We start from the raw sequence: 11327 nt of genomic DNA on the forward strand, positions 1-11327 counted from the left end.
CAAGATACTCGTTTTATCTAAGTCAGAGAAAAAAATGATACAGCATCTTTCCATCTTTGAAACCAATTTCTTCCAGTGACGGTTATTATAAACGGACAGGAGTTAAACTGCACGAAAGACTGTGTGTGTTGTGAAGGAGGAACGTCAAAATGTTCAAACACCGTCTGTACAGACGGATGTGTTGCAACCATATCTGGTCACAGATGTCATCACGCTTGTCCTGAAAACTGCTACACGTGCGAATATAATTATGGCAAAGAATGTGTCACATGTAAAGATAAATTTTATGATATAAAAAGTGTGCGTAGCAAGAAGTGTTCTGTCGGATGTAACAATGGAACCTGTAATGACGACGGAACATGTGACCTATGTAAGGCAGAGTTCAGAGGGCCTAGATGCGAACCATGTTTGCCAGGAAAATATGGTTCAGGTTGCAGGTTTAACTGCACACATCAGAACTGCCTATGTACGACTGTAAGAGATTGCATTTCTTGTAAAAAGGGTTTCTATGGCAGCAGCACCTACTGTCAAACACCTTGTTCCATAGGATGTCAAAATGAATCTTGTAATGATGATGGAACTTGTAATTGTACCTCTAGATTTAATGGAACTTCATGCAGTGAATGTGTTTCCGGATACCATGGGACACACTGCGATGAACTTTGTTCCTTAGGCTGTGTTGATACACATTGTTCAAAAGATGGTACGTGTACCTGTCGAGTTAACTTTGAAGGAACAACATGTAATACATGTTCAGATGGTCGATATGGTGACCATTGTGATCAAGTATGCAGTGTCGGTTGTGACAAAACGAAGGCTTGTGACAGAAACAACGGCTCATGTGAATGTCTTCCTAATTTTACCGGCGATAAATGTGAGCAATGCAAGGAAGGTCTTTACGGACAATCATGTGACGTTAATTGCCCAGAAACTTGCGATGGGGGGACATGCTCGCGAAATGAAGGGAGATGCACATTAAGTTGTGTTAATGGTTATTCGGGTGACAATTGCACTAGCACTTGTTACAAAACATGCAAAACATGTCTTCAAAATGATACAGCACAGTGCGAGTCATGCAACAATGGCTATACTGGAACAACATGCCGATGTCATCCTAACTGCAACTGTGCGACTGGATCTGATATTTGTATTTCATGTACAAATGGGTATGCTAATCCTGAACAACAATGTACTTGTCAATCGAAATATTGTAACGAGGGTGGGTGTGATCAATGTATTAACCAAACGTTTTATGTTGTTAACAATACGTGCTGTCCATATCCAGAAAATTGCAAAGGTGATGTCTGCAATAATGGACCCGAGTTGCAAAGAGGGCTTTTACGGTCTCATTTGCTCTAAAAACTGTTCATTCCTCAGTGCTGAGTGTCTACAGTGTAACCAGACGGATGGAAAGTGCTCGTTGTGTAGTGAGGGATATTCCCTACATGAAAATGGTAGTTGCAATGGCTGCTCAGGAAACTTCTACGGACATTTCTGTAACATTAAATGCCCGGAAAACTGTCAGCAATGTGAAACAAAAACGAGTTGTAACAACGGCGGTAAATGTACATATGGATGCGATGATGGCTACAAAGGGGATGATTGCACAGGTAAGGATCCTATATAAATTGCAAACCCTATTTAATGAAATAAAATTTAACAGTAAATAAAACTTTACATGGAGTGCATACATTTATTTGTTGATTGCACGACTTCTTGAAAAAATATCTTTATTTGTAGTTTATATTTCGGTTTGTTCAGAAAATAATTGCTACTAAAACACTCTATATGTTCTTCAAGTATCGGAAGAGTTAATAATAACTTTAGATGTACTATTTAAGGGAGCGATAAACAAGATAATGTAGCTGCCGAGTCACCAGTAGGATATATTGTGGGAATAGTGACCGTTGTAGTCATCATCGGTGTTGTTGTTGCGGTGTTCTTTCTGCGTCAAAGGTATTTACATATCGTGTTATAAAAAATGTTTGATAGTAAAGGTATCGAACTGTAATTATATCGTCGATGGTGCGAATATAAATGCATTTAACGTCTCCACAAGATAACCTAGCCGACGACTAGGAAATAATGCGACTGTGTCGAATGTGTTCAATTAATTTAGACTAAATAATGTTTACTTTCTAACAGATTAGCTCGCCTGTCTCCTTCACACACAAACGGAAGCATGAATACAACTGTCAAAGCTGACGTTATTGTCGAAAACAAGAACAATTGTAAGTCTACATTATTATAACATATTCTCGTTTACGTCATTAAATAATGATCGATGAGGAATTTCATAAACGTTGTCGGTACAACTCATCTAAAATGTCTTCAATACTTTATTAGACACTTCACGGCTACACGCATGTCAAGACAAAGGTATGCATGAATATATTGAACGATTTAGATATAAATAAGAGTTTGAATGGTTCGCCATAGTGTCTGTTTATTCCGATGTCAGCATCAACCACACCGGTTGTAAAATACAAAATTGCAACTTTATCAGAACAACTTATGGAGAAGCCACAATTGAAATGTCAAATTACGAGGTCAAACTCAATAGTCAACAGTCATGTGTTAATTTAAGCTCATGCTTGTATGTCCTAGGTTAGAAATACGTTATTGTTAATAATCTTGAACTCATTCATGGATATATTTATTTGGTTAATGAGACGGTCATTCAGAGTGCCTGTGCTATGTGTATCTGGGGTCATGATCTCTATTTGATGTTTAAGGTCAAATTCTATCAGACGCTATTGCTACCTGAATTATTGTACCCCATGAACATGATCAGTATTTGGTATTAATTTGCAACTCAAAGCCATGTAATTGAAGATAAAGAAATTACCAACACAAATCACAAATATCAACACTAGTCTCTGTTCACACCTCTTTGTCTTCTTTGAGTTGTAGCAACTCGTTGGTATATTCGTTTGGCAGCTTATTATGTATTGTTTTGTTAACTTATTTACAGCAAACGAAGGGAATGAGCGCAACAACCGAGATTCCATCGATTCTAATCAACGGCATCAGGCAAGCACGTCTTCTTCAGTAAATCAACCAACATCAATATGCGAGATTGATCTGGAATTTGGTAAGATTTTGTAAGAAGCGATATTAAATTTATTACGAAATTTAAAGTAACAGTTAGCCTTCCAGTACGCAAAGTGACTGTCTTCGGCAAAACGATCATGGAAGGTGTTTACAAGGAATAGAAACACAGACAAATGTAAGCCTAGTCACATTTAACATTCTCTTCATTTATTTTCCGGCATAAGCTTTTTGATGTGGGATCGGTTTACTAGTTGTTTATTTGAGTTATGTGTACGATTCTTTATTCAGATAAAGATTCTATTCACGAAGCTGAAAGTACTCCTGGTGTATATTACAACAACTCGGTCGCTTTGCAGAGGCCTAAAGTTTCTGTTGACGGTCTTGTTGAATACGTTGATTCATTAACACAGGATGATATCAAAGTTGCATTTGAGGTAAAAAATCGTTGACATTCGTGAAAGCGTCTTCTCAAGTTAAATATTACATACAATAGTACAACAGCCGCGATGTGTAACTCGATGTCAGAAAAATTACAAACATTTCTGGGTAGTATCCGATCAACTCAGGAATTTGGAGCTTTGTGCTTCTATCGCAAAATCATTCATTAATAGATTTATATATATCTGTAAGCCTTCGTAAAATAATAATGCTTGTCAATAATTTTATTTGCATTTACAAAAACTATTTTCCACTTTAGTTGTCTTAAGTTAAATTATCTCAATCTTGATTTGCTAGAAATTTCCCCAAGGGCTTATTAAGCCGTACGTTCACTCCCAAAGAAGTGGCAACTTGCAAAGAAACAGATACAAGGGCATTTATCCATGTATGTATTACCTAATTATACAATAATACGACATCGTCAGCGAAAGAGAGTCCTACATATTCTTCGTACAAGTGAACATGTTATTTTCTCCTTTACATAAGTCATATTCGTTGATAACGTCAAAAATGTTAGAAATCTGGAAATGCGTTTGTACCGCTGTAATTATGTTTATTGTTGGTTTACTTGTCCGGAACTTAACGTATAAAATCCAACCCAAAAGTACAATTATAGTTTTGTATTGCTATAGATGACGATTGCAGAGTAAAGATTCGGGATGAAGATACGGATTACATCAATGCAAGTTTTATTGATGTAAGAGTGTGTTTGATTCTATGAATACACAAAATGATATTTTAAACAATAGTTATTTAAAAAAAAGAATTTAAGAATGCACACAATTAAAACATAATCAATAATAAAGAAATTTCTGAGGTAATAATACATGAAATGTAAACAAGTAATATACGCTCAAAACAAAATAAATCTCGAAATAATTGAGGTGAAATCGTTATAAATTAGGTTTAGGTACATTTGTTCACATAGGTTAGGGTTAACTGATATTGTTTTCTTTTTCTGCAGGGATATAAAAAGAGGAAAGAGTACATCGCGACCTTAGGTAAAATTATTCCTATAATACAAAAACTAATACAATTTGATTTTATCATGGTTAAAGATAGATGCATCATACCTGGGCCATTTTTTTTATAATATGTAGAAGTTAACTCTGTCAGCTCTTGTGCTGGATTTTTTTTGTGAAATTCGGGCTGCAAACGTGTAGATTTAAATTCAAACTGCTGCATGCTTTCGCTTACAATTTGCTATAATATCTTTCAGGACCAATGTCGCAGCAACTGGGAGATGAATTCAAACCCTTCTGGCGAATGGTTTGGCAACAGAAGGTTGAGAAAATTGTCATGGTCACAAACTTGATTGAAAATGGGGTAAATCATTGTTGATCGTATATTACGTAAACTCTTAGCAGTCATTTTAAAATACAACACAAAACTTTTACACTAAAAACCTGAAAGTATGCACGTTTTAATTGTTTACATACATTAACATACATGAACTTTACGTTGAAATCATGAGAATATATTTTAACCATAATCAAACTGTATATGTTAATTTTCTTATAGACGGGTAAATGTGAACAGTATTGGCCAAACGTTGCTACTAACAAGATGTATGGCGAGTTTAGAATTAGGTGTCATTCGGAGGACATGTATGCCGAGTTTACGAGAAGAGCCCTTACAATTGCAAAGGTATACACTTATCATTACATTGCGTTTGCTTTATGCTTCTCTAATTTTCTAATATGATAAACCAAATGTTAAGGTAAGCCATTTTGTGATTAATATGAATTGAGCTATTTAAGTGTATTTTACATCCTAATAGTTTTAAAAGCATGCGGAAGTTTTCTACATAATAACTTGTAATATGTGTTTGTTTTCCTGAAGGCAAAAACTATGAAAGCAGATGTCATTCTTTTGAATTCATGTCTGCATTGGTAAAACAGTTAATCTGGTGAACCATTCAATAATTTTTCAACTCAATTTAGACAGAGCCAACAATATTATCTTAGTTTGAATATAAATACTTTAGCTACCATAACATTCCTTAACGTTTTAGCTGTATTAGAGCATACACAAGTCCAATAGGGCTAATAGGGCTAATGCATGCTTGGTATATAGATGCGATATTTTAAACTTCGTTAATATTTAAGTCAATACATAGTCAATATAAGACATTGTCTAATGAATTTGTATCTACTACAGTTTTATCACTTATAACGACAACATTTAAATATCAAAAGGTTCATATATTCACAATGCATAAATTGTTATGTTAACGTTATTATCAAATAGCATTGGAAAATTGAATTTCATTAAAGAGTGCTCTTATTTACAAGAAATACTTTCTAAATAATAACATATTTTTTATGTATTTTGTAGAATTTGTGGGAAAGTTAAAATTATAATTAAAGCCCTCTGCTTGTATTTACAAATGGTTCTCAGTCATCCGAAGAAAGGTCCATCTACCAACTGCACTTCACATGTTGGCCAGACAAAGGCATTCCTGATGATGTCACAGCAATCATTGAATTCAGACAAAGAGTACTGAATACGCCTACAGCGTATAAAGGGCCTACTGTGGTCCACTGCAGGTATAACTTTGTAATACTGTTGAATATTCCATTCTAAGTAAAGTAATAACATCGCACAACTAATAGTTATGTGTTCAATGTGTCCCTTGAAATTGTTTCAATAACTATAATTAAATTAACAAAACATGTTTTTTTCAAATTCCTGTAACTTAAACACATCTCATGTGCCGTATAATGTTCACTTCAAAGATAGTGTAAGACTTTGTTTTAAACAAAATAATGTTTCCAATAATGTTTTCTCGATTTTGTTGAATTTTCGTTCACACTCTAATTTGTTCATTGCATTTCATGTCCGTCTACTTCGTGTAGCAACTCAACATTGCAAGATCATCTACAAACAAAAACTCGAGCAAATACACGTACATAATGTTACAGTTTAAATACGAAGAAGCTATATTTTGTAATTCGACCAATAAGTACGAACACTATTGTTTTGACCGATATAAAAACAATTAGACGATCCTTTGAAATTTGAAATACAAAGTGTGCGTACACGGGGTGGAAACCAAATGGTTTCATGAAAATGATATATATTTATTGATATTTGTCTTTTATTGGTCTTTGCAGTGCTGGTGTGGGACGAACGGGCACATACATTGCTCTGGACATCCTGACGAAGGAGGGTGAAACTGAAGGAGCGGTTGATATCCCTGGATGTGTGGTCAACATGCGACAGAACAGGCCGAACATGATACAGACTATGGTGTGATAAATTATATCACTTTTATTCCAGTCAGATACCCAGAACTCGCTCTGCGGCGTTAGGCTATTAGCGTTATGGAATAAAATGAACGTTTCAATATGATTTGAATGATGTCATATTGTACTTGAATCAAGCACATATATCCATGTAGATATTCGATTATATTTTTTAATACGTTTTTTAAGTTGGCGTTAATCTTTATTTCGTTATTATCTTAACTTTAGTTTTCTGTTTCAGACCTTGAACTTGAAATCTAGGTAATACCCTGAATACATGAATGCCTCCCTTTTTTGCAGCATGGAATTGAATGGTTACATTTTTAATAATTTAGTGATAAGTGTTAAGCGTATATAATTGTTTCAGTTTATGTAACACCATTTGTTTGTAGGAGCAGTATCAATATCTCCACAAGGCTGTTGTGTATTCCCTGACTTTCAATTGCACACCGATCAAGGCAGAACAGTTTCAGCAATACATGAAGACAACAAGAAGAGCTGACTTAAACAGGCAATTTCAAGTTGGTTTAAATATATACATTTAAAGTTTAAGTTTAATCAAGTCTTTTCATTATCTGTAGTTGATTAATGTTTGAAAATATCATTACTTTACGAATGTTTGGGGTTTATTTGTTTGATCATAACATCTTTACTACATAAATATCTTCTTTTATGTTAATGATGGTAATAACAGAGAATTATGAACAAACCGGAAGATATTATTACAAAGCTTTCATTTAAATTTATGTGCAAGACAATGACGGATTTATATTTTGCAGCAACTTCAGCACACCGTTGAACAGCGATCAAAACAGGAAGCAAACGCAGTCAAAAGAAATAAAGAACACTTGGCTAAAAACCGAGCCAATGCAGACATACCAGGTATTTATTTCCTTGTTCCTTGTAGCCCTAAAAAGTAAATACCTAGATAAATAACATGATAAAACAAAGAGACACTGTGAACTGCATCCACATTTCGACATTGTTATTCAACACGCAGATGTTAACAAATCTTTGTTTTCCACTTAAATATGATAAAACAATGGAAACTACAAAAACATTGCCAAACCTATAACAAACAAAGGTTTTGATTGTAGGTGATGAAAATCGACCACGACTCTACCTTCGGTTGGAAAGTGGATCGTCCGATTACATCAATGCTGTGTACATACATGTGGGTGTATTTGTTAAGCTTGATGACTTCCAATATATGTATATATACACTTTCATTTCTTAACCATTAAATTTATCTGAATTATTTCAATCATGTGCTTTTTATCTAAATGAACTAACTATTTTGATTTGTACCAATCTTCTCCGACAACATATCCATATCTGAGGCTTTAAAATCAAACATATTTACTTGGATTTTTATATGTTTTTTGTTGTATATTTATATTTTTAAAATATTAACAGTCGCGTAGTATCTGGATGGTTTACAACAGCTATGCCTATATCATAAATAAAACAAAGATGTTGTTTATCTGATTGTAAATGTTTTTCAAGTCAAGCCGATAAGGACATGAACATTAATATCTCTTTCAGGGTTTCAAAGAAAAACGCCGATTTCTTGTTGCACAGACTCCCTTGCCAGAGACCGTTAATGCCTTCCTGACATTGGTTGTCCAAGAAAACTGCTCATGCATTGTCAGTTTTGAACCAGACATGGACAAACAAAGGGTGAGTAAGACACACATGCTTCCCTTACTAAACGATTATAACCAACGCTGCAGCTATTTGGAATTTGTTCTTTAAGAGTAATATTGATAATGTTACCTGACATTGCTTATTAACAGAATGTTGGAATATACTACCCGGCGGAAAACATGCAGGTGTTAAAGAAGGGGTCATTTGAAGTCAGCTCTTCACGTGAAACAAGGAAATCCCACTATGCAATGAGAAACCTTAAAATACGTCATACGGGGGCGACAGGGGTAATAAGAGTACTAATGTAGTAACATTATCATCTTTCATCTTTCAGTATCTATATCAATCGATGACAAGGAATAAGAAAATGAAATACGATCCATAAGACAACGAATGGATATAGTCGATTTGATCACACTTAATTGTATTGCGAGCTGCGTTTTAAATGTTTAACATTGGAACAGTTTGACGCGTACAAACGCCAAATTTACTCTAATCACGAAAAATTAACATCATGACAATAACTGATTCCATAGAAATTTATTATTTCTTTTCAGCGTCTTCCTGAGAAAACTCTGTCCCACATTCAGTTCACTGAGTGGGATGAAATTAAGAATGTCCCTCTTTCTGTTAAAAACTTTCTCACCTTCCTGAATGACGTGGAGGAAACAGCAAACAAACAGAAAGATGGACCGATACTTCTTCATTGTTTGTATGAATGACTTGTACAAGTTTTCAATTGCATTAATATTAAATTGTAAATGGGTCTGGTTTTGTCAAATGGTCTTTTGTAATATATCACTAAAGTATGTCACTAGTTCTAGTAACTACCCGAATTGTACTCTAGAAGAACAATTATCAGCTTTAAGCTGCCTTCACAGTCGGGCTATAATAAGTGTATTGTTTCCAAAGTTATCGTTCAAACACGACAACAAATCATTTCAAAGGATAACTGTATAGTGTATTATTTTAAATGAAATCTGTATTTATCGTTTAGACATTTAAAGTCTATGCAAATGGGTTGAAAGTTATCTTAATATAGTAAATGTTGTATCACACAATACAGTGATGGAGCAGGCCGAACGGGTCTATTCTGTGTGGTGTCAATGCTGCTGAGGAAGATGGCCATAGAACACGAAGTTAGTGTTCTCAATGCTGTTAGAAAGGTCAAGACCATGCGACGACTGGCGATTCCGAATTTGGTAACTGTCTTTCGTTATAAGAATTATAGTAAGACGCCCTTGCTAAGAAAAGTTACAGTAATCGGCATGGTTTATTCATAGATTGCGCCTTGCAATTATTCTAAAGAATACTATCATTTACATTCCTGGTATTTTATTTAAAAACCATTTAATACTCGTATGAATTGTATGTCGTTTACTTTAATGAAAGTAATAGTACTACATGTAATTGTGTGTTTCCAGGATCAATTCATATTCTGTCACGAGAGCGTCATGGAATACTTGCGAGCATTTGACAAGGATGTGTATGCTAACTTCGCTGGTTCAAATGAATAGAGACGATACATAAGGAACATGGATAACAAAACCATACATATTTGGAACGCTAGTTTCAAACAAAAAGACAGTGTTGCATTTGTTATTAATAGTATTTTTGCTTTGTTTTGTGTTCTTACTATATACTTTACACTTACAGATTTTAACTATAACACAATATTTGTATATAAAATACTGATATATCAAACAGCGCCTTTTATTTGTTATTATATTGCGAGTAATTGATTAATTATGTTGCTGTTTTTTATTTTCTATTATTTTGTAATCGATATATAATTTTATAATAAGCATATGGAAAGCTTTCAGCAAAACTCTCGCACCACTTGAATTATAAATCATGTATTATCAATTCATTGACGTGATAACATGTCTTTTTTAATCTCTTTGCTTTGCATATGATGTATGTCCACGTTTATTTGCTTAAGCAGTATCCATTGTTCCATGCGCTGTGAAATGTTTGAGTAACAAAATACAAACGTAGCCTCAACAAAACAAAATTAAGGGTAACTAATTGTGCTGTTGTAATATTGAGTCAGGAAAGGATGACTTCTGAAGAAAGATTGATAAGATTGCTACAGAGAATACTATTGGGTCATTAATTTGCCTTAGGTTATATGTAAAAGTATAATTGAAATTTGAATGTAAATAAATATGTTTTTTCAATTACTAACCCTTGATTAATTGTGTTGAGAATATTTGACCTAAGGACCATTAAGTCACAACAGATATAAGGCATACCGTCTATAAAGGCAACCGAAAAGGAAGCATGAAACGACGATCCCACTACTAGCAACCGTCGAAAAGTTTGGACAATTGGTTTTGTACCAGATTGACAAATGGCATATGAAAACTGTCCGATCAACAAAACGATTTAAATATGAGATTCGGCCGTTCGTCCGAGTGTAGCCAGCTGTTGTTTTAAAGTTGAATGTAAAATAGAATTTCCTTGGCTATCTTACTACGTGTCTTCAGTGTTGTGAAATACGGCAGGAGAGAACAAAAGGTTTCATATACACTAATGGCTTTCTAAACTATTATGCATATATACATCTAGTGTGTAAAATAGAGTATTAACGTTCAGAAATGTAAATAAATGCTTAACAAAATGTGACAGAATTGTTCTTTTATTCAACAAACGGTGATGGAACGAATGTAGTAGATTATTTATATATTGCGATCAAAGTTAGCCTATTCGAGTACATTGTATCCCGCATCAATGGAGTCATTTGGTTTTTACCTAACAGACGGAAGAAGGGAATTGAGCGTATTATAGGCAATGCCCGAGGAACCATAGCTCTTAACCCGGAAAGGCTACTTGTGTTTTTACCTTCCCGGTTTAAACCAACGATACACGCGAGACATCTGTCTTCCTGTCCTATCTCTCTCCTGTCAATATATTTGCTGAGAAATTCTAGCTTGCGTG

The 11327-nt window shown here is 34.4% G+C and overlaps 1 protein-coding gene across 1 annotated transcript; it reads left to right on the forward strand.

Moving 5' to 3' along the window:
• Positions 1 to 334: 334 nt before the first annotated feature.
• Positions 335 to 9553, forward strand: LOC128204667 (receptor-type tyrosine-protein phosphatase S-like; the record flags this gene model as incomplete). Its single annotated transcript, XM_052906065.1, has 20 exons — positions 335 to 474; positions 1378 to 1610; positions 1842 to 1956; positions 2146 to 2231; positions 2975 to 3094; positions 3343 to 3488; positions 3790 to 3877; positions 4125 to 4189; positions 4457 to 4493; positions 4712 to 4818; positions 5014 to 5139; positions 5893 to 6041; positions 6609 to 6744; positions 7133 to 7261; positions 7520 to 7622; positions 7838 to 7914; positions 8286 to 8420; positions 8537 to 8674; positions 8945 to 9099; positions 9454 to 9553. Coding segments are annotated over exons 1-20 (2385 nt in total), but the record flags the coding sequence as incomplete, so codon positions are not given.
• Positions 9554 to 11327: the final 1774 nt, after the last annotated feature.

This window comes from Mya arenaria, chromosome 10, assembly GCF_026914265.1.
Source record: "Mya arenaria isolate MELC-2E11 chromosome 10, ASM2691426v1".
NCBI classification, from domain to species: domain Eukaryota; kingdom Metazoa; phylum Mollusca; class Bivalvia; order Myida; family Myidae; genus Mya; species Mya arenaria.